Genomic DNA, 24,107 nt, shown 5'->3' with positions numbered 1-24,107 from the left:
TGACATAATAGATATAAATAACCCCAGGAGCATAAACAATTACAAATGTACTAAAATAATTCAGAAGGGATTAGTTCTGAGTATTTAATGCCTTTGTTTTTAATATAATTTTTTAATTGTAAGCTTATCTATTTAATATTTAATAATGGCTGTGCTTGCACCTGGCTCACAAAATTGCTGAAAATATAGCCACCGCTTTTCACAAATCAGTATGAACTGACCGACGGGGATAGTTCTTCCAACTCCCACTTCACTTTGCTGTAGAGAATTGAAACTTGACACAAAAGATGGCAAGTATTCACTGAAGGTATATTGAAGGTCAAAACATTACATCAAAAACATTATTTTTGAAATTCTAAATATTAGGAATTATAGAAAAGAAACTCAAGAGTACAAGTTTCACTATAACAATTGAAAAAGGTAGAATAAAGTAAAGCAATATTTGAAAAGAGTGGAAATATCAGAATATAGGATAAAACCAGTAAGAGATCACAGAAGAAAGTATAGAAAGAGGAAAATTCTTTTCGGTATTAAGGATCTTTAGCCTGTTCATCTTTGCATGCAGATTTAAAAGGGGCTGTTAGGTTACCAAATTCCTATGTACCTTGTTCAGATACATATGTATGACTGTTGAATGGCATTAAATCAGTGTGTGTGTATGTGTGTGTGTGTGTGTGTGCACGCGTGCATGTGTGCGCGTACGTGTGTATGAGCATGTGTGTGGATCTGTGCATGCGTGCGTCTGTGTGTGTGTTTGTGTTCAAATGTGACGTCTACTAGACCAAATTTGAAATGCAGTGTTTGCTAAGGATCCTTAAAATTCTTTGGTAAGGATCTTTTGTAATTAGAGCATGAAAACAAAGCAGACATTTTCTTTGGACTGCCTGAAAATTGAAGGTACACTTTGTCTTTTTGCCAAGAGAATTGGGTACTTCAAGTGTTAAATCCTGTATTGTTATGGCTTCTATCAAAAAAGATTCAATTTAATATATTGCTCTGGATTTTCCAGTTCCTTTCTCATCTTCAGAAACCCATAATGAACTAATTTTTAGTTAATTAAAATAAAAGTAGAAGGCTTCATCTTGGAAGGGAAAAGAACAGCCAAAGCTTGAGCTTATGAGGAAAAAAAATTACGAAAGGTCTGCAACTACAATGAATAAGTTTTGAAAACGGAGGCCTGGAAAAAATGAAAGAATGAGAATTTGCAAATCAGGAGAAGAGAAGTTCTGTCTCATGATTATGTTGCAGTTTAATTTCTTTATATCTTTCTGCCATTGTTAAAAAAAAGCAGTCAGAACTTCAAAGGGGCCTCGCATGTGTTCCGAATCAGGGCTTCAGAGCTGATGTCTGACAGCCCAGAAATTAAAACGAAATAAATGTGCTGTTTAAACTCCCATTTTTTCCAACGACAACAACAAAATCACTTTTTCTGTATTAAAAGTTTTTTTGGATTTTTTTTTTTCTGTTAATTTATAATTCTGTTCCCTCGGCTATTTCCTCATTTACCAGTCACGGGCCTGGGGCCTGTGGAGTGCCGCATTACCATAGACTTCAGAGGGCGTCTCAGACAACCAGCCGGACACGAAGACGTCAGGATCAGCCTCTGTGACTCTGCACATTAAAACAGATCCCCCCTCAAATAAAAAAAAAAGTAAGAAAGACAAAGATCCATAGTTGTTAGGCTGTGCCCAACACCTGAGTCTGACTGTTCTTGCATTTTCTGGGAATGACGGAAACAGACATTTTCAAGGAACAAAGGAAAGCCTGGGATGGTTTGTGTTTAAAAGTGCACTAGCGTGGATATGGAATGTCAGTCACTAGCCAGAAATTTGGCGGCCATTCCTTGAACAACTGAAGAGAGTAATTAGAGTTTGACCTGGAAAGCTGTGTTATGTGGGGGTAAAGATGAGTCCTTCACTGAGATAGAATCATACATGCAAAGGAACTTCGATATCGTCTACAGTTTCTTAGTTTTACGAATGAAGAGAGTACACTGCATTGCAGGGTGGCAGCGTGGTTTGCTCAAGATAACTCAGTAAAGTGGTGTAGAATTCTGGCAGATTCTGTCGTAGCCAGTGAGGTGAACAGAGAAGCCATCAAACTTCAGAAAGAAACAGGCGCGTAAGGGCTTTGGGTTTAGGCGCAGCTTTCAGCCTGCCTACAAGAGCCATTACTCTCAAATGTACCCCTGCCCTCTTCTCGTTGATATTAACAAACATCCAGGAAGTGTCGGTAAACAACAGCCAGGAGCAAAGGGTTTCCCTGCCATGTCTTTGCAAAAAAATGTCAGCCATCCTGGGAATATGCTAGATTTAATGGGCTTGGCTTCTTACTCTCCTCTCCCACATGCCATCTCATAGTTTGCACATCTGGCTTGCAGAGTATCCAGAATGTTTATTTCCGGACTCTGACAGGCTTTCCTGAGCATTGCTTCAGTAGAGTCCACATTTTGTTAAGTATTTTTGAGAGTACATAGTGCCCAAGTGAAGGAGACATTAATTACACTTCAGTTTTCACATTATTTTATAAGTTGTGTGAGCAGTGTGGTGGACAGGAAAGAGTTAAAATGAGCTGAAATGCTTTTGAAGTTTGCAAATATGAAATCTTCCTACACTCTTGGGGTAGTAAGAGCTAAGAGAATGTCAAAGCACTGATCTCTCTGGCTCAAATATCACAATGTTGGCAGTCAATCAAGACTAAGAACTCAGATTCAAGCATGGGTGCTGCTCAACCTAAATGTCCCTCAGATATAAGTGTAAAGAACACTAGCATTTTATTTATTCTTTTTGAATATTTATTTAATTATATGTTATTTATATATATTTGATTACATATTTTTATTATATTTATTTACTGTAATTTAGTACATATACATATTTATTATATTTATTTTGGTTTACTAACTGACATGCCAAAAATTGGTATGTTGAACTACTCATTCAGAATCTCACAGTTAAGCTGAAAATAAAAAAGATTTATCTGAGAAAAGACAGTATCTGATTAAGTGAATTATGCAGGCAAAATGTGTAGTTCTGAGGGAAATTTCTCTAAATATAGTGAAGGCGCGGCAGCAGAGCTAGCTCTTCAATGATGAGTTAGACATAGATGAGAGGAGGAGGGAAAGCAGAAGGAAAGAAGGACACCACCAACCGATCACATCTGTTGTTTAGCTGCCATTTGCTGGACTTCACTGTGTCCTCACACTGTGTTAAGTAGATATGTGTACTGTTCCATATATTCACCATAACTTCAGGAGTTATTATCTCCAATTCACCAAAGAAGAAATAGAGACTTGGAAATTAGAGAACATGCCTGAGATGACACTGGAGACAGAGTGAGAAATGGAATTCAAAACTCCCAAATCTGCTCTGATCCAGTGCTCTCTCCAGAGGGGAACCTATTTAGGAATATCAATTTGACAGAATGGTATATTGTGACCCGGATTACCAAGCCAAGTAGTTTGAGCATTATTGACAGATGTTAAGGGAATTTTAGAAGGGCAAACTGTGAAAGATGGATAATGGGTAGTATTTAGACATGTTCAGTTAGAGCCAAGTGTGAATGTGTAAAAAAAGAAATACCCTACCAGCAATTTGTGATTGAGAATTAGATCTAGAAAAGGAAAGTAGAGATGGAGATTTCAGTTTTTGACTTAGTGATAATGGATATAAGTGTGACAGCAAGAAGAATCACTGTTGGACAATATTTTCAAAGGGAAGACAGAGCACCAAGGGCAGAGCCCTGGGAGCATCCACCACATTCCTCAGGTGGAAGGGGATAGAGGAGCTGGCAGCGAGACAAGGAGAGGAGACCTGAGAGTGAGATGGCACAAGGCCAGGTGAAAAGAGTGCTTCATAAAATGCAGGAGAAAGCATGTTAATGATACAGAAAGAGTATCATTCAAGAGCTATTAAATAGGTTACTGTATTTAGATGAGATATTTATTGTAATTATTTATAATTTTCTCTCTTACTTATGCTAAGAATAGACATAAGAATTCCAGGCTGTTTTCAGGTGATCATTAAAAATCACCTGTAAATTAAGCCATCAAAATAACCATGCTCTCATTATCTTTTCTTGTTTATTGTGTGTTTCTCCTTCAGTAAAAGGTTAGCCTATTCCTGAGTAATATATTCACACATAGCCAGTGTTATCGTGTATTCCGATAAATGCCACTTTCTCAGTGGTTTCAGCCAAAAACAAAACTTCTGTAGATCCAATTATTTGACTGAATCTACTAGTTGAAGTGATGAAGTATCTTAAGAACCTGCTTTTCTTTGTAGGTTCAGTGGTGGCAGTTGGGATTCACCAGAATTCTCCTGTTCATAATCCCAGAATTCTCCTTTGTTTTATTCCCAGGGGCCTGAAAAGTTGTTTTCCACTGAGAATCATGGCCTCTCAAAATCTGGTTCTCTTGTTGGTTGAACATAGCTCAAATTTTTTTGTTTAATATAATACATCTCAGATCCTCTATTCAAATCAAGCCTTGTACTTTGAAGTAGTAAATAATAAAGAGGCAAGTACAACATAGAACATTTTCCTCAATAAATACTTGAGTTAATAATAACAACTAATGATTAATTTAAAGGCCTAATCATCAAGAAAATTCAGTGTCCTTAGGAAAAATACTATTTTTAGAAACATGAAGTCAGAAGGGCATTTTTATGTCATTTTGTGGATTATTGTTTCCAAGGAGCTGCCTATTATCATTATAACCTAAATATTTATTTCTCATTAGTGGAAAGTTTTCTTCATGGTGACATTTTACTCTTTGTAATTCATCATGAGAATAACCAAAATTACGGTAAACATTTTGTCTTAAATGGAAATAAATGGTTTCCTTTAAGACTGTTCTTGGGAAATCCAAGACACAATTCCACTTGAGAAAACTTTCTAATAGAGGAAAATGGCTTTTGTCCTTCCAGAATTAAGTTATGTAACTCTTACTACAATGGGTCAGGCGGTTTTTATGAGCTTTACAAGTAATATTTAAATATTGAGATGATGCCCCCGTGTCTGCAGCTCCCTGATGAGGATAACTCATTGCCATACATTTGCTACGTGAGAGCCCTTCTTGAGAGCATACTTCATGCAGACCAGAGAGGGAAGAGGAAGGAGGACAGCACTTGAAAAGGAGTTTGAGATGCAGCCAGGACAGGAAGGAGTGAGGGCAGGTTGCAATGCTACCTCCTATGCAATTTCATGGAAGCTAAAACCTGGAGTAAGGATGCACTCTTGTTTCGATGTTAATGCCTGTCTTGATAAAAGAAAACTGGATGCTTTACTTGTTGTTATTTTGGTGGAGTTAAACTGTTGACTACTCCAAAGTTATAAAAATTATCAAAGGATCAACCCAAGAGGCAAAGCTGAAAAGAGCCTTCAAGATTTTGTAGTGAGATGGCTCTCAAACCTCAGGTGAGGGACTATATTTTAAAAGGAAAGTCACCCCAGAAATGTGGGTTTCAACTTGGTTGGGAATGTAGCTCAGCAATCTGCATCTTAATAACCACCCATAGAATTCTGATTGACCAGAGGTTAACCTCATTTTAAGAAACACTGATTTAGTCCAACACTTTTATTTGACCCTTAGAGAAATAAAAATCTGGAGATGGGATTTGGCTTTAACCAGCAGGTCATAGAACTTCAACTATAATTTAGCTGGTAATATCCATTATAATTGCAGATTAATGTTATCCAAATTCAGAATCAGTGATGCCACACTGAAAATCACTGATGCTTCACAAGACAGACAAAGTAATCTTTTTTAGAAACTAACACTCTTTATGCACTAAGAATCAGCAAATGTCTTGGGAGCATTTAAGCAGCCGAAGGAGAACATCTGAGTATCTCTTAAGAAGTAATTTCTCTTTAATGAATTTGAGGTTGAAAGTTATGATGAGTTACACAATCCTTTTGAGACATAATGGTTATGATAAAAGACATATTCTTTTAATAGTTACTTTGAATTTCTTTTGTCGTCTATTTAACTAGGTAATTTGAGGTACCTAGTTGCCTTTTTTTCTTTCCTGAAGCTGTCATACTTGTGATTGGGATACAGAAAATGCTGTGCTCACACCTTAATAAAAGTCTCACATTTCTCAGCTGTATGTCTGGCCATTAACAGTTAGATTCTGAAATTTTACCTATTTTTGGAAAAATCTGAAATGACAGTAGAAGAAGCAAAAGACTCAACAGCTGCATACCCCAAGTATATTCCATCTTGACTCTCAGCTAGTACATGTGATCATCTTTAATCTGAAAATCAGTTGTTTAATCTTATTCCAGACTCTTGTTGAAAAGTGACCATGACCTCCCAATTCTAATGACTCTAGAATTACCAGCAGATAAAGTTCTTGCATTTATTGTGATAGATACCCACCTACTCCCAAAAGTCCTGAAAAGTTCTCTGTATCTTTGATCTACCCATCCTGAACCTGGCCTCTGCTTACTTCACTCTCTCAACATTCAACTCCAGTCTTGTCATCCCTTAAATGCCTTGAAGTGTTTGACTAAAATGCCACCAGCCTCCCTGAAATACTCTGTGTTTGCCATGTTGAAGGTTTTATAGTATTTTATCTTAGTGAGATATTGGGCCTCATTCACAAAGGAGCGATACCCTAAGATGTAAGACCGCTAGCATGATGCTAAAGGAAGGGCTCCCTTTAAATGTCCCATATCTCCAACTGGGGAAAGCAGGAAAAAATGGGAGAGAAAAGCCATGATTCAGTGTCCCTAGCATATTTAATTTTTTTCCCCAATGGATAATAGTTATATTCAAGTGTCTGATGAATATGTGATGGAATTCCTATTTTCATCTACCTTTAGTTCATTCAATATTTTTTAATGGAAAATGGGAATAGTCTATTACCATTTGACCAAAGCTACCTTCATAATAAATACTTAAAATGAAAGCCTTTGGGTCCATATTGACAAATTGAATCATGGCATTTGTAAAGATTGTATATGATCCTGATCACATTTGCACAGCAGTCTTTCTGTCACAATGTTGGAGAATGGGCAACTTTTTAAAGAGCTACTCTGTTGGGCTTACTGGATTCTCATGGGTTTTGCTAAATGCTGTGCTTTCTTTGCAAATGTTCTTTAAGTATTTCAATTAAATGGTGATTTAGTTTAAAAATCAGCAATAACAAATGTGTAATAGAAGCCAAGTATTACAGAATTCTTAATCTTTAACAAATATATTTAGAGCCATTTCATATTTATTTAACATACAATTGCTGTTTAATTTAATCTAAATTAAATGGTTGCTTGAAACCTATAATTTAAAGGGTTCCTGAACCTCCTTTTATGGCAGAAAAAATAAGAAATCATCAGTTTTACCCAGAGGGTAGATACTTATCTTTTAAAATCAGGTATTTTTGTCTTGAAATTAAAAACCTAGGTCATTTGGGAAATGGAATTCCAAGGAATGTTTTTGGCAATGAGTCATATGTCCTCATATTCCTTAGAAGAGAATAATTTGTTTTTCTACCATTCAACAAACCTTTAAAATTTAGCTGGTACTTATCCAGCACTTTGAAAGTGAATTTTCATCTTTCTTATTTACAGGCATCTGTTCATGAGGCGTATACATCAAGACTCAGTTAGTATGGTTTTTATTGCTGTTTGTTTACTTTTAAAGAAAATACCAGAAAACTTTGAGCACTATGTGTCAGGTATTGTGCTAGTTGAAAATAACTATTTTTTTTTAAAGCAATTGGTTATAAAGTAACAATAAGACAAATAAGACAGACTACTAGATACAACTTTGGCAGTAGTGACCATCATTATCTGAGCTGAATTCTGGGAGTGCTGCTGTAAATTAATGCCTTCCTAAAGTTAAAATGCAAGCTTACTTCCAAGGCTTAGTTTCAAAAGCAATTAGGATTATTTTTTGAGTCCGGTGGCCGGGGTGGCAGGTCGGGGGGGCTTCACTGGGGGGAGGTGAGCAAAGGTGGTGGTAATTTATTTATTTTCAAACTGACAATATCAGGGAAATCATAGTGGACATTTCTTTTTATGAAAATCAGATTTGATAAATGTAAGTGAAAGTTTGAGTAAGAAAAACGGATTGCGGTTGTTAACATTTGATGATTATTATTTAGACATAGTTGTTGCTGTGACTGTAGCATTAATACATTAACCTAGTACTTCAGTGTTGTGGATTTAAACACAAGCGAGTGATTTGAAGGACAAGTCTTGGAGTCAGAAAACCAGTTTCCTTTTACAGCTTTGCTGTTGACTATGTCACTTGGGCAAGTTAAGTCCTTTATGACTCATTCTCCCACTGGGGAAGTTGTGCGATAATTAAATGAGATAATGTGTTTCAACCACCTAACATGGGGCCTGATAACATCAGCTCTCACTAACACCGTAAGTAGTATAAGGGTCAGGACTATCTGTTGTGCTCAAAACTGTATCCTCATTGGCCAACACAGTTCCTGTCACATAATACCAGCTCAACAAGCTTCTCTTAAATGAATGTGTCCACCTCAATTATTTTATTGAGTCCTCTTGAAGACATGGTATTCTAGTTTCACCCTGTAAAAGTAAATAAATGAAATTTCCCTATAAGTTTTCTAGAACTGTGTGAGAAACAGTCTGTGACAAGAAGGTCTTGGCTTCTCTCTTCGGCCTGTTATATTTCTTTGGACCTGAACTTCTTCCCTAGATACTTCTCTGCACCAATCTTTGAGAAAGATTTTTCTATTTATAGTAGCCACAGTATCTTCTTTAAAACATTCATAAGGAAAGGAAAATAGATATTCTATAGCAGGCATATTTTTCAGGGTCTTGTTTTACTTTCGTTTTCTCTAAAAATTGCTTTCCAATATCACTCTGGGCCCTGACTCCAAAAAGTTGAGTACTGTGGTTTAAGGGCATGGACTCCAGAGTCAGAGGGTTTAAATTCTACCTCTGCTGTTTAACCTTGAACAATGTACTTAACCTCTCTGTTTGTTTTCTTATCTCTAAAATGAGAATACTGGTAATACCTCTTTCATACATGTATGTGCATGTTGGAGGACAGAGGTTGAAAATTAAATAAGTTGTAAACCTGCAGTAAGTTGCATATAAACTTTAGCTATAAACATACAGACAGGTTCATAAAGTTGGCTTCATGTCCCTCTACTATTTACACATCATTGATTTAATTAACATATTGAGAATGCCTGGTACTGTATTAGGTTATTAGGCACTGGATATACAAAGCCAAGCAAGATGTGTGGTCCCGGTTTGCCACCAGTTTACAGCCTAGTAGGGTGGATTCACAAATTAAGGACTACAGAGAGAGAAATAGGTGTGAAGGGACCACATAGGAACAGTTCTGCATTGCACTGGGGATTCAGGATGTTGATTATATTGAACATGAAAGATGAGTAGGAGTTAGCCAGGTATGGACAGGACATTCCATCAGTGGAAGCTCAGAACTGTGGGAACTGTTTGTTTCCAGTGTTCATAAAATTGTATAGTTATGTCTAAGTCAAGGGATGAATAAATGTGGAGGCATGGCAGAACATGGGGCTGGAGAGAGAGAGGGACCCTGTCTTGAAAGCTGTCCATTTAATCCTGAAAAGTATCAGAACTCAACGGTTGGGTGGCTGGAGTATTGAATTCCCTGCTCTATGCAGGTGAACCCAAGTGCTCTGCAAGCATGCTTGTCCATTTTCAGGCCCAAGGTGGTGCCTGTAATAGGGACTCTTTCAGCTATCTAAGACTTCCAAAAATTCCATGAGCACAAGATATATCAGTTAGAAAAGCCCAGCAGCAACCAACCTGATGTGCCCAGGGATCATATCTCTTTAAAAAAGCACTTGATTCTTTGGAAGAGTTCACGGTTCTAGAAATCTCTCTGCTTGAGGAAGGTCACCTAATCTACACAAACACAGGTTCATCTGGGAGTGTTTCACATATTTTGGGTGTTTTAGGATACTAGAGAAGGCAGCCACATTGACTCTTTGAAGCATCTCATCACACAAGAAAATGCACCACAGCCTTATTTTCCTCCAACAACCCACCTTCCCCAGATCCAACAGACAATTTGTTCAGGCATTGTTAACACCGGCCTCATTTCTCAGCATGCTGGCACTTGACCAGTGGGGGAAATGGGTAGAGAATAGTGCGGACAGATGAACCGTTGGGGTACATGGTGATATGCATGTTATTTCATCATATCTAAATGAAAAGTAAACATGCTAAAATCCATGTGTATGGATTAAAAAAAATTATTTCTGGCTCTTCTCATTTAATATTAACAGACAATAGGCTCAGTGGTTAAGGATTCAGACTGACTGTAAAGCCCGAGTTGAGTCCTGACATTGCTGCATTCTAGTTGTGTGACTTTGAGAAAGTCACTCTTCTCTTCATTTACTCTTCTATAGAAGTTGGACTCTGTAACTACCTCATAAGGTTGATGTGAGGACTGAATGAAATATCCCTGTAAAGCCCAGGACCTGAACAGAATAAATATCTTAGAATTGCTAACTGTTATGGTTACATTATTATTCCAATTTCCTTACACTGTCAGTTTATCCCATAAACTGTAATTATGATACTGTTTTTTTCTTAAGCGTAAAGTATATTTAAGGATATGTGAAAATTTAGTAGCTTAAAACACCACCCATTTATCACATCACAGTTCTATTCTGCAGGCTAAAAGTCTGGGCAGAATTAGCTAGGTGCTCCCCTTCAGGTCTCAAAGGCCAGTGTCAAGACATCTGCCAGTCGAGCTCCCTATTCTGGAGATTCTGAGGAACAGTCCCCTTATGAACTCATTCAGGTTTTAGCAGAAATTCAGTCCCTTGCAGTTGTAGAACTGAGGTCCTCCTTTCCTTGCTGGGTAGAAGCTACCAACATTTCTGTTCACACAGTCCCCTCCATTTTCAAACCATGAATAGTACAGCAAGTCCAATGCTCCCAATCTCCCCAGCTTCCTCTAGAACACCAGCCAGAGAAAACTCTTTGCTTCTAAAGGTTCTCCCCTGTCCACTCACACACAACACTGCCCCAAATCCCCCTTTTGATTTACTGAAAGTCAACTGAAGAATCCTTTGCCATGCCACAGATATATATAATGTGCACGGATTCCACCCACACTCAAAAAGGGGGGACCTGGGGGAGTATATGAGGGCAGGAGTCATTGAGGATCATTCTGAAAATTCTGCCTAATTCAAATGGGATCAAGTAAACATGAACAGAGTATATTAATTCCAAGTTCACTCATTCTTTCAGTAAACATGTAGTGAGCATATACGATGTACCAAACTATATGCTACATTTGAAAGTATTAATTAGTTCTAGGAATTTATCTTTTTTATATAAATTTTAAAGAGCAGGACTATCTGGAAATAGAGGTTCCTGCTCACCAAACTTATTTTTCCATTCTCCATTTTGCTTTCTGGAACTGTAATATATATGATTCTATGTCAGCACAATTGAGTAATTTTAGAGCTGGGTTTACTAAGAGAAGAACTAAACAAATGAATAATTCAATCTAGAATATATTGCCTATTTATCTAATAGAGCTTTCAGATCATGAAGAGAGCTGATGGGCTAGGGTGAGGAAGTAATAGTTATGCTGCCTCTGTATCGAGTGCAGGATAGATGCATTTTGCTTATATTATTTCACTGAAACTAACCAACATTACTATTCTGATGTCAGAAATGGGAAGCTGAGACAAAGATATACAAATGCATGACCTTGAAAATGTTTGAATATGTCCTCTATTATCTTCTGCATTTCCTATAAGCAGATGTGTATCTTGCATCTATGAAGCTTTGTAAAAATGTGTTTATTTTATAGCAATTATCTTTTTCTACATTAAATTTTATTTAGCTGGGTACATGCCCCTTATATTTTAGTTCTTTGGAGGAGAAACTATATCTTATCCATCCATGTACTTCCCTAGCTATTATTAGAGTATGTTCTCAGTAACCCTGGCTCAATTTGAATCGTGCTAGCTACTATAATGGGCTCATCATTGCTTAGTATGTGTCTGTCCTGCTCTTGTTCCATCTCACTTGGCCAGTTATGCATGAGATTCGATGAGAGAGTAGATCATGTGTTTGATGCATTATTGAAAACAGCAGTAAAAACGAGTGATTGGCAAATCAAATTGCAGTTGGGATTTGGCAAAAAACAATTTTTTTGAGGGATGGTAAGGAATAGTCCTGTGATGTCCAAAAGCACTTTCTAGGGATTTTTCTTCCCCTCACTGGTTTTATATTTGTGTATTTTAATGGAAATTTAATTCACATGTTTCTGGTTTGTTTACACTTAACACACCAAAACAATTATTTGTAAAAGCAGTTTGGTGTCTAGCAACTCTTTCTAAAGTTCCTTTTGAACTGAAAATCATGTCTGAAAATATGGGCAGTATTCATATCTGTTGAGTTGGCTGAATGGTGGGAAATGCACTCTCTGATAACTTTGGGTTCTCACCCCAACTCCTGTTAACTGTTTGCCTTGAGAATTCACCTTTCTGGGTCTCAGTTTCCTCATCCATAAAGTAAAAGGATCAGAATACATCATTTTAAAGTCCATTTCTAGATCAAAAACTTTGATTAAAAAATACAAAAACCGAGGACCTGCTATGTGCAGGGCTCTGCTTGATATATTGTTCATATCACAGTTTTTGAGGTAGCTTTGTAGGATTGATACATTTCAAATCTGTGAGGTATAGTAAACCTTAGTTATGTTTACCAGTGGGAAAACAAATTCACATATCTATTTGAAGTATCAAATTTATTTATAAAACTGTGTCATGTGATAGGTATTTAGTAAATAATTGTGAATTTATAGATAGATCATAGATGCCAATCAGCTTTTCTTGCTATTTTGTTCTCAGGGATTCCTGAAGATAAAGGTTTTTCAATATCATTTTTCAGCAATAATGGCATTGGAATATTCTATTGTCGCAGACTTTGTTTAGGATACAAACCAACTATTCATTTGTTTTCAAAAGATGCTTAGAATATAAACTTACCTCCTGAAGCATCACTGTCTAGAAGAGTAAAAGAATTTTTACTGTAGTTGAAAATGCCTCCTTTAAAACATATGCAATATTTATAGGGCTGCATGGAATAAGCCAACTGAATGATTTAATGATAATAATCTCCATATTTCTTCTAAAATTGATTTCCGGTTTCAATGAACTTGGAAAGTGTCCTAGAACATCAAATAAATAAAGATCTTAACATGAAATGAATCTTCAGAATATGTTCATAAATTTACATTTTAAACATGACCAGAAAATATATAACTTTGCCCACTATTAAGGTGATACTTTAATGAAAAATTTTCATTTGCATGAAATAAACCTTTTTGGCTACAGATGAAAGGATTTTATGGGCGCAACAATGGTTTCTGTGAGTTAAATGATCCCAACATCATCAGGAACGAATCACAAGTGCCTACCATATGAATTACAGCACCACTAGCCTTAGAAAGGTATTTCTGTGGAAAGCATTCTTCCCATCTGCAACAATCAGATTCTGCTTTGAAGTCTTGCTAGAGAGCCTCGCAGTACATGAGACGGCCACATGCTACCCAAACTTCTCTCTACGCTTCAGTTTGACTGCATTTTCCTGAAGAACAACATGGTAACTTAATGATGAAGATGTTAGAGAGGAAAATGACTACAGTTTTTGTAACTATACTTCACTGTGTGTGCGTTCTTCAGTAATCCTTTCTGGGCATAACCATAGAAAATATGCCAGTGGATGTGTGAAATTAAATCTGTAATTAAAATGGGACAAAAGTGTGTGCTCCTTTGATCCCTACTATATTGAATCTGCGATGAAGTCTTCACAAATATTTCAGGACCAAATGAAAGTAACCACTTAAAAATGAGTAAATTGTTATTGAGGCTTTTTACATATATCAAAAAGAGTTACAAAAATGCTGTAGGGCAATAAATATTAGGTGTCACTGTCTCTTACTCTTAATACTGCTGACTTTCCCTGCACTACTGCTGACTGGCAGTGCTGGGGTGTGGGTTGCCATTCTTGCTTTTTTTCCTTGAAGCTTTCTTCAACAGACAGGAAATAACAGTGGAGAAACACTTGTACTGAATGGGAGACTGACATGAGCAAAGTTAGGGATTTATAAATAGAAGTAAAGTGACTGGTCTAATCAATCATTTTGTGTCATCCTTTCTTATTATGCAAATGAATGGTGACCTAGGTACCTTTCCCTGGGAGTTGGCAGCTGATTCTCCAGCCTGATCTATTACAGGATGGCAGAGCAGCAGTGGTAAACAATAGGCTGGAGAGAAGTCCCTCTTCAACCTACACCAGAACTCTCTGCCTTGGCCTCCACAGAGCATTTGCCAATATGCTGTTTGCAATTTCACGACTGAAACAGACCTTCTGGGACTACCTCTGATTTATTTTTCTGATCTTCTGTGAGAATGTTACTGTTATCCACAAACAGTGCTGAACACATACAAGTTCTAAAAGAATGAAGTTTATAAAGTTTGGGTACTTCATTCCATTTTGTCTTTACGTATCTTACTATTCATGTTCTATCTCATACTCTGGTAAAAAAGAGAAGTTAGCAATAAAATAGCAGGCCTCTTTCCATCCTAAAATAATACATAATAGTACTAGAATCAGGTAAGTGCTAGTAGATAGTGGACACTTCAACCATATAAAAGGATATTACTTGCAATCTTATAAATAAAAAAAACCTAGTGACAACTGAAATATCTAACAACAGAGGACCAGTTGGTATATTAATACATTTAAAATCACATTATAGAGGACATAATAATGCTTTCTACTTTATTATTTATAAATGTAAGTTTAAAAATTACAATATCATCCTATTTTATAATATAGAAAAATAACAAGCATGAAACACTACAAAACTGGAATTGGTTGGTAGGACTATGGATTTATTATGAACTATATTATAATTATAATTATTACTATTTCATATTTATTTTATCTATTACTTATTAAATAGTATATCTATATAGCAACATAACTTCATATTATTTCACTTGACTTACCATTTATTATTTCCTATTAATTTCCAAATTTTGTACAATAAACATGTTAATTTTGGTCTTTAAAATAGTTGTTTTTAAGTGGAAATAAAGCCACATAGGGTTGTTCTCTTTTACTACCACTACTCACCGGGAAGTATTTGGGAAACAGAAGTGTTTGAGACATACCATTGTATTTTGTTTTGTTTTGTTTTGTTCTAATTTTAGTATCATTAATATACAATCACATGAGCAACATTGTGGTTACTAGATTCCCCCCATTATCAAGTACCCACCACATATCCCATTACAGTCACTGTCCATCAGCATAGTAAGATGCTGTAGAGTCACTATTGGTCTTCTCTGTGGAATACTGCCTTCCCCATGCCCCACCCCCACTACTAATACCCTCTAGTTCCATCCATGTTGTTGCAAATGGTAGGATTTGTTTTCTTCTTATGGCTGAATAATATTCCATTGTGTATATGTACCACATCTTCTTTATCCATTCATCTACTGATGGACACTTAGATTGCTTCCATTTCCTGGCCACTGTAAATAGTGCTGCGATAAACATAGGGGTGCATATGTCTTTTTCGAACTGGGCTGCTGCATTCTTAGGGTAAATTCCTAGGAGTGGAATTCCTGAGTCAAATGATATTTCTATTTTTAGTTTTTTGAGGAACCTCCATACTGCTTTCCACAATGGTTGAACTAGTTTACATTCCCACCAGCAGCGCAGGAGGGTTCCCCTTTCTCCACATCCTTGCCAGCATTTGTTGTTGTTGTCTTTTGTATGTTGACCATCCTAACTGGTGTGAGGTGATATCTCATTGTGGTTTTAATTTGCATTGAGACATACCATTTTAAAGAATGAATCCTTCTGTATTTTATAACTTAGTTTTTTAATACATATCTAAAGTTTAATGTGTGAGCCTACTTCAAGCAACTTTTCATTTCAAACAACTTTTCTGCACTAGTAAAAATGCTGACATACTATGATGTCTATCCAGAAATAACCCCCCATGGAATATCAGGAAATCAAATTGAAACTGATCATTTGAATCACTACCATAGTTACAGTTTATTTAAATTTTTTTCAGAAGAACAAAATTAAGTCAACTTCTAGTAAATCAGTGGACTAAATAGAGGATTTCAAACTGAAACTAGCCTTCCTGTTCAGAGTCATCTCCTTCTGGATAGTCACCAGTTCAGCTGTGTTTGATCATTAGAAGAAGTGATTTGTTGCTATGTCGCTTTCTTCTTATGCTTGTAATTTACTATTGATTAATTAAATTAACTTGATGCTTTTTAAACAACCAGGCACATACAGGATTCTTTAGTGGAGTGGCCTTGGTAGTCATTGTAGTTGTACCTTGTTAATGCCTCATTCTAGAACATTTTCTCAAAAAAGTTTAAGGTGACAAATTTCACTTCAAAAAAAGCATTTCTCAGAAAACTCTGTCATAGTCAATGCCTTTACTAGGGACTAATGCTGAGCCTGATTTTCACTGAATATGTACCAATTCCAGTCACCAACCTGAGTCTTCGCATCATGCCACTCCACAGGCTTCTCCCTAAGCTCTGCCTCTAGCCCCTCAAAACAATTCAGAAACCAAAAGTGTATGTGGACCTTAAGAAACCAGTTCCATCCCCCTATCTGGTGACTGCTTGAGACCATGATGGACTTTGTTATACAAATAATATGTTTTCTCAATTGAACATTTCCTTCCTGTTAGTCCTCATACTCAGGACATGCCAGCCATTGAGAAAGACATTGCTAACTATGGTCTCTGCTGTAATTTTTCAACTGTGTAGGTTAAGTTTATTGAGACAAGCAGGATGAGCTTTCATGAAGCTAGGAACAAAACCTATTAAATGAAACTTGCAATTATGCCTATTAAATAATATTTTACATGATCTATAATCAAATAAACACACACACACATACAACTGAAACTTTTAGCTCATACGTCCTGAAAATTAATACTGTACAGCAGTAATGGGCACAGTAGAACTTGGGTTAATAGAACTAAAAAATTATTCTGGAATGCCTTACTTTGGCTGGAAAAAAGGGCATGGGCCTTGTAGAAATTTCTTTTCTTAAACATTTTGTGCATGCATAACTCAGAGTTCAGTTGCTTCAATCTGTGGTGCCAGAGATCACATGGGTAACATGTGAATGGAAATAAACCCTGTAGGTAAAAGAAAGAGGAATTTGGATAGAGATCAAACATTAGCTTCATTCCATCTTTCCTTCTATTTTTACTATCGCATCTAAATTTGGTATTTTATGGGACTTATTTTTTTTTTCCAGAGGAAAGAGCGAATTTAATTCAGATTTGGGACTATCTCTCTTTTTTTAAATCCATGAGATTTGATCTGCTCAATAGTAAGTCTAGATATTGAATTTTCAATTGCCAGGGAACATTCAGTGTAAAATACAGGGTGCACTGACTTGGTTTATTGTTATATTTTTTAAAGTTATCACTGTAGACCTGGTTTTGATTACAGGAAAAGCTGTCCAGAGTATTTAACAATATGATTAGCGAAAATATTTGCCAACAAGTGTGATGAGTATTTCTTGATTTTAAATATCTAGAGTAGAACTAATTACTATGTGCTGTTATTCTTGACTTAGGCCAAGAATATGTCTAAGCATTAAGGATCAGAATTTTGCATTACACATTTTTGAAAGCTTAACATTCTTGTTATAGCAATCAGGTAAGAAGATAGAGCTCAGTGTGGTCATTCTCATCCTAAGTGGCATGTGGAAAAGATTCCTATTGGTATCTTCATTATGTCCATAGAAAGACAGAAATGTTGCAGTACTTGAAAACAGTTTTCACCTAATTTTTAAATATGTTCAAGAATAACTTTTCCAAGTATTTAGAACCATAGAATAATTACAAAGAGTTCCATCAAAATAGTAGCTTACTGAATAGAATGAACATTGAAGTGTTTGAAGGAGTGGGGAAATGAACTCACCTTGTTTGTGGTTAACCTCAAATGCTAGACCAGAACTGAAATTCTGGACAGTTCTGGTTTATTGAGTGGGTATCTCAATACATTACAAGGATTAAGATGGTACTATTTCATTGTTCCAAAATGGAAGCAACTTAATTTGGTTTTGGGGTCTTATATTTGACAGTTGTATAGTTTTTCACTTAGCTGTATTCTGAGAATTTCCTTTATTTTCAAAGAACTGAAAGGGGATTTTTAGGGCAGTGAAACTATTCTGTGTACTGTAATAGTGGATACATGACATTATGCATTTGTCAAAACTCATAGAACCATACAACAAAAAGAGTAAATCCCATAAATCCCAACCATAGACTTTTGTTAACAAATAATATATCAATATTGGCTCATCAGTTTTAGCAAATGTACCACACTAATGCAAGATGTTAACGATAGAAGTGACAATGAGGGGTGGGATGATACGTAGGAACTCTCTGTACTCCGTTCAATTTTTCTGTAAACCCAAACTTCTCTAAAAAGTAAAGTCTATTAATTATTTAAAAATATAATTGATTTTAAAAAATAAATCTTTGTTCCCTGAAAGTTCTTAAAGCATTTTTAAAAATGAAATGCCATATTAGACATTTGGCTTTATTTATTTTAATTTTTTCTTTTTTTTTTGCAATTTTCCCTGAAATTGGGCTGGTTGGATTCAATGTCATAATTTAAAAATACTGAATAAGAGACATTAGCATTCAGCAATATGAGAGACTTCATATTCTGAAACACTCCTGCATGTAAACATCAAACCTACTCTTTTAAATTTATAGATGACTTTCAAAAAGATGAAGAAAGGTGGACAAGTACTGTAGCTGTTGGCTATGCTGGGCTATCCCAAAGTCTCCAGCTGACTAGAGTTTGAACATTAATAAACTACCGCATACTAGAAAAGGGAGTCAAACCCTCGGGCCTATGAGGGGAAGGGTTTTGATTGGAGACCAGAATAAAGAAAGAAATGACAAAGGGCCACCTCTAAGGAAAAGGTAAATAAGAGAAAAGGAAATACTGCTGAATAAAATAATAAATATACCTAAGCTATGGCTATCAATAGGGAATTTCAAAAGAAATGAAAAGGAAAACAAATCTGAATTTCTTTTCTGTGAGAATGTATAACCAAGTTTTGGGTTCCACACTTACAATATTGGGCACTAAAAACAAACAAATAAACAAAAAGCCCTGCAATCTAAGAATTTAAAATTTATCCTAGTTTGTAGTGTTCTAGTCATCTAGTAGAAGCAAACAAAATCACACTCAACCCTGGTTTCAGAGATAAGTACCACATTCAAATCAGGTTTCAAATACTTCTCGTGTATAAAGTTCCCATGAATATGAGCTCTAAATAAATAAATAAATAAACAGAGGAATTAAGACATATTGAGGATGAATGAGCAAAAGCAACAACAAATAGTCAAACTAGGCCATGAAGACTTAGACAACAGATACAAAATATTAAATAATTATGAAATAAAAACATGAGCAAAGGGGCATAGGCTACAAAAATTACTAGAAAGTTATGAAATATAATGAAATAGAACATCTATAATTGAACAATATAATCACTGAAATAAAAATAGCAATAGAAATGTTAAATAGCAGATTAGACTCATCTGCAGAGAGAAAGTCTAGAAGATAGATCTGAAACAACAGTACACATAGTACAGGACAGAATGGGACATAGAAAATATGAAAACTTAAGGTACATTGAGGATATAATGACAATGACCATGTACATCTAACTAGAGTTCCAAAATAGTATAATAAAGGTACTAAACAACTTTATTTCAGTACACTTGAATACTTAAAAAAAAAACTTCTGGAAAAATATAATTTAGGAAGATATAGAAAGTATGAGTAGTCCTACACATAATGCCTAAGGAATTCTATCAATAACTGAAAGTCTTCCTCAAACAAAGCACAAGACTCAAATAGTTAGTTCCAACATTCAAAGATCAGATAATGGAAAAAGAGGGTCCCTACCACATCAAAAATTGCGGTCAGTGTAAGAATGGGAAAGTATATAATGAACATAGATGAAAAAAATCCTAACAAAGCATTAGGACAACAAATCCAACTGTATATAAAAAAGATAATGCATCATGATCAAGCTTATTTTATAGATTCAATGATGGCTTAATGTTAGAAATGTTAATGTAAATCACAACACAAAAAAATTTCTCTTGAGATTTCCTGTAGGATGGTTACATTGTGTGGAAGGGAAGCTTCCTAGGAAAAGAAGCGTTTCATTTGGTGTAGGGTAATATTTAAATTCAACATTTATTTATAATAAAAATCTAATTCAAAGTAGAAATGGAAAGGTCCTTTCTTCTAACTAAATGAAACTGCTATAAGATGCCATTGTTCACCCACTCACTTGGCAAATCACATCAAATGTTGGCAAGGATGTGACTAAACTGGAATTCTTATATGTACTGCTTCTCAGAGTGGGGTTTTGTTTATTCCTCTTTGGAAATAATCTGGTATAATTTAACAGATTTTAAACCATAACAATTTCATTCCACTCTTGCACATGGCAACAGAAGACTGGTATAAGAATGTTCAGAGAAGAATTATTGTAATAACAAAATATGGGGATTTTGTAATAACAAAGAAAACAAATATCTGTCAAGAAAATGGGTAAGTGAATTCTTCTATACTCATAAAATGGCTTACTACACAGCAAAGAACTATAGATATGTACATTCAGCAGAGATGAACTAACAAAATGTATGAAAAGAACAAGATGTAAAAGTATAAAACCAGTTTTATTAAGTTCAAAAACAAATAAATTAAATAAAGGAAAGGAATTATAAATACAAACTCAGCATCCTGGTGTCCCACAGGAGAGTAGGAGGCATGGTAGTGGAGAGAAGCTCATGGGTGGCTTCAGAAGTACTGTTAATATTTTCCTTGTACTGTGAGGTGAGTAAAGAGATTTATCATGTCATTATATTTTATAACATATAAAGATGTTATTTTTTGCATTTATAACTATTTCATAATAAAAATAATATCTGTAATATAAGTTATGGTGACATATTGAAAACTTCCTTTTATAATAAAATTAAGGCAGGTGATGGAGACAGGAAACAAATGCCAAGCAAATGGGATTGTTTACCTTATTAAAACTGGCAGAATACTATTTTTTTCCAGCTACATATAGAATGTGTTATGAAAAGCAGTACTGTGTGCTGGGGAAGAGCCATATTGACTGGTGCAGACTTGGTTGTGATGACTTCTTAGCTGTGGAATCTTGGGTTTGGGTTCTCTCATTTGCAAAACAGAAAATAATAGGACTTAATTATCAAGTTATTGTAAGTATTAAATGAGCTGGCACAAACTGCTGAAGCAGGATCCATACTGAATAAATCCTCAATCAATATTAGATTTTAGTGATTCATTCCCTTTTGCATTAATATTTTGACATATTCTGTTTGTATTATGGTAGGCTTTGGTCATTTGATGAAGCAATTGATGACATTGGCTGATGGACATGTGGTTTTGGCTCTAGAAGGAGGACATGATCTTACAGCCATCTGCGATGCATCAGAAGCCTGTGTAAATGCCCTTCTAGGAAATGAGGTAAACAACTAAAAATACAAAAAAGCAGGTATAAATGGCCAGGAATGTAAGCATGTATATTTTTTAAATTTTGTTTTTAAATCCCATGTACTCAGAATACACAATGTTGCTCTTACAATTTTAAGAAAGAAAGGAAGACTTAGATAAACTTTCATGTTCTCGTGTTATGTATTATAACTTTTGCCCAGTTATAGAATTTACATAGCACTCTCCTCAGTCAGGTTATTGGCAGGGTTCAATAAACAAATTAATAACCCCTCTGAGGAGAAACCCTCTTTATACTGACCCAACTAATGAGCATTGAAAAGGAAATAATTCAAAGAAAATTTCTCTTGAGATTTCCCGTAGGATTGTTACATTGGGTGGAGGGAAAGCTTCCTAAAATTTTTTTCAGTTTTATTGGGGCAGAGTTAACAAAATTGTGATCTATTTAAAGTGTACAGTGTGATGATTTGATATTCAAAAACACTGAAATGATTCCCTCCATGCAGTTAATTTAACACATTCATCACCTCACATAGTTTACTTTGTTGTTGTTTGGTGAAAACACTTAAGTGCTACTCTCTTCACTAATTTCAAATACACAATACAGTATTATCAAGTATAGTGACTATGCTATTCATTAAATTCCCAAACTTTATTCTAATCTTGTAACTTGAAAGTTCTAAATCTTTTACTGCCCTCTTCGTATTCCCCCTACCATCACTCCAGTCCCTGGAAACCACCATTCTATAATGTTATAATGCGTTAACTTTTTTTGTTTGTTTTTTATTTTGGTTCCACAAAACAAAACAAAAAAAGTGATACCATGCAGTATTTTATCTTTCTCTGTCTGCCCTCCAGGTTCATGCATGTTGTCACAAATGACAGGATTTCCTTCTTTTTTAAAAGCTGAATAATATTCCATTGTATACACTCTGTGTGTGTGTGTGTACACTGATACATATTTTTTTCTTTATCCACCCATCTGTTAATGGACACTAGTACATTGACTATTGTGAATAGTGCTGCAGCAAACATGGGAGGACAGGTATCTCTTTGAGACAGTGATTTTGTTTCCTTGGACACATACCCAAAAGTGAAAATGCTGGGTTATATGGTAGTTCTATTTTTTCTTTAAGAACCTTCTACTGTTTTCCATAGTGACTATATTAGACCTTCACACCAACAGTGCACAAGGGTTCCCTTCTCTCCACTTCCTCACTAGCATTTATCTCTTCTTATTTGATATGTGAGGTGATATCTCATGGTGATTTTGATGTGCATTTTTCCTGATGATTACTAATGTTGAACATGTTTTCACATACGTGTTGGCCATTTGTATGTCATCTTTGGAAAAATATCTTTACAGGTCTTTTGCCCATTTTTAATTGGTTTATTAATTTTGGGGGTGTTTTGTGTGTGTTCATTTGTTTGCTATTGAGTCAAATGAATTCCTTGTATATTTTAGATATTAACCCCTTATTGGATATGTGGTTTGCAAATATGGTTTCCTATTCCATAGCATGCCTTTTAATTTTACTGATGACTACTTTTGCTGTGTAGTAGCCTTTTAGTTTGAAGTAGTCCCACTTGTTTATTTTTGCTTTTGTTTTCTTTGCTTTCATTGTCAAATCCAAAAAAGCCATTGCCAAAAATGATGACATTACCTTCCTAACCAAGGAGCTTACCCTCTATGTTTTCTTCTAAGAGCTTTATCATTTCAAGTCTTACATTTAAATGTTAAATCAATTTTGAATTGCTTTTTGTGTACAATGTAAGATAGGGGTCCAGTTTCATTCTTTTGCTTATGGCTCTCCAGTTTTCTAACACCATTAATTGAAGAGACAGCTCTTTCCCCATTATACATTCCTGGTTCCTTTGTTGAAGATTAATTGGCCATGTATACATGGGTTTATTACTGATATCTCTCTTCTGTTCCATTAATGTATGTGTCTAGTGTTAATGCCAACACCATATTGTGTTAACTACTGGTGGTATAGTTTGAAATCAGAAATTCTGATGATTTCAACATTATTATTCTTTCTCAAGATTACTTTGGCTATTTGGGATATTTTGTGGTTTCATAAGAATTTTAGGATAGTTTTTTCTCTCTCTCAGAAAAAAAATATCTTTTGATAAGGATTGCATTGACTGTAGATCACTTTGGCTAGTACAGGCATTTTAATAATATTAACTCTTCTGATCCATGAACATGGGATATCTTTCATTTATGTGTGTCTTCTTCACTTTTGTTCATCAGCATATTGTAGTTTTTGGCATCTAGATCATTCACTTCCTTGGATAAATTTATTCCTAAGTATTTTATTGTTTTTGAGGATATTCTAAATTGTATTTATTTCTTTTTCAGATAGTTCATTGTTAATGTAGAGAAGTGAACCTGGTTTTATATGTTGATTTTGTATCCTGCAACTCTCCTGAATTTGTTTATTAGTTCTGACAGTTTTGTGATGGAGTCTTTAGGGTTTTCCACATTTATCACATCATCTGAAAATAGTGAGTTTTTCTTTCTCCTCTCCA

The 24,107-nt window shown here is 35.3% G+C and overlaps 1 protein-coding gene and 1 long non-coding RNA gene across 5 annotated transcripts in view; one reads left to right on the top strand and one right to left on the bottom strand.

Annotated features, from left to right (window-relative positions):
• LOC140849898 (uncharacterized) overlaps nt 1–24,107 on the bottom strand; it is a 187,943-nt gene that overhangs the window by 2,478 nt on the left and 161,358 nt on the right. For 2 of the 3 annotated variants that reach the window (XR_012132259.1, XR_012132258.1), the window contains 2 exons: nt 17,047–17,182; nt 7,954–13,165 (listed from right to left, as the gene is read on the bottom strand). This is a non-coding gene — a long non-coding RNA (uncharacterized lncRNA). Of the gene's footprint in view, nt 1–7,953; nt 13,166–17,046; nt 17,183–24,107 lie in introns of those variants that run through there. The other variant, XR_012132260.1, reaches the window with a different exon arrangement.
• The window catches only part of HDAC9 (histone deacetylase 9), a 938,800-nt gene that overhangs the window by 827,740 nt on the left and 86,953 nt on the right, over nt 1–24,107 (top strand). For both annotated transcript variants that reach the window (XM_073238726.1, XM_073238727.1), the window contains exon 26: nt 21,454–21,587. In XM_073238726.1, the coding sequence (XP_073094827.1) occupies nt 21,454–21,587 (134 nt within the window). The remainder of the gene's footprint in view (nt 1–21,453; nt 21,588–24,107) is intronic.

The sequence above is a fragment of the Manis javanica genome, chromosome 6 (assembly GCF_040802235.1).
Source record: "Manis javanica isolate MJ-LG chromosome 6, MJ_LKY, whole genome shotgun sequence".
NCBI classification, from domain to species: domain Eukaryota; kingdom Metazoa; phylum Chordata; class Mammalia; order Pholidota; family Manidae; genus Manis; species Manis javanica.
The sequence above is the reverse complement of the archived record's forward strand: the minus strand, read 5'-3'. Positions and strand labels throughout refer to the sequence as shown.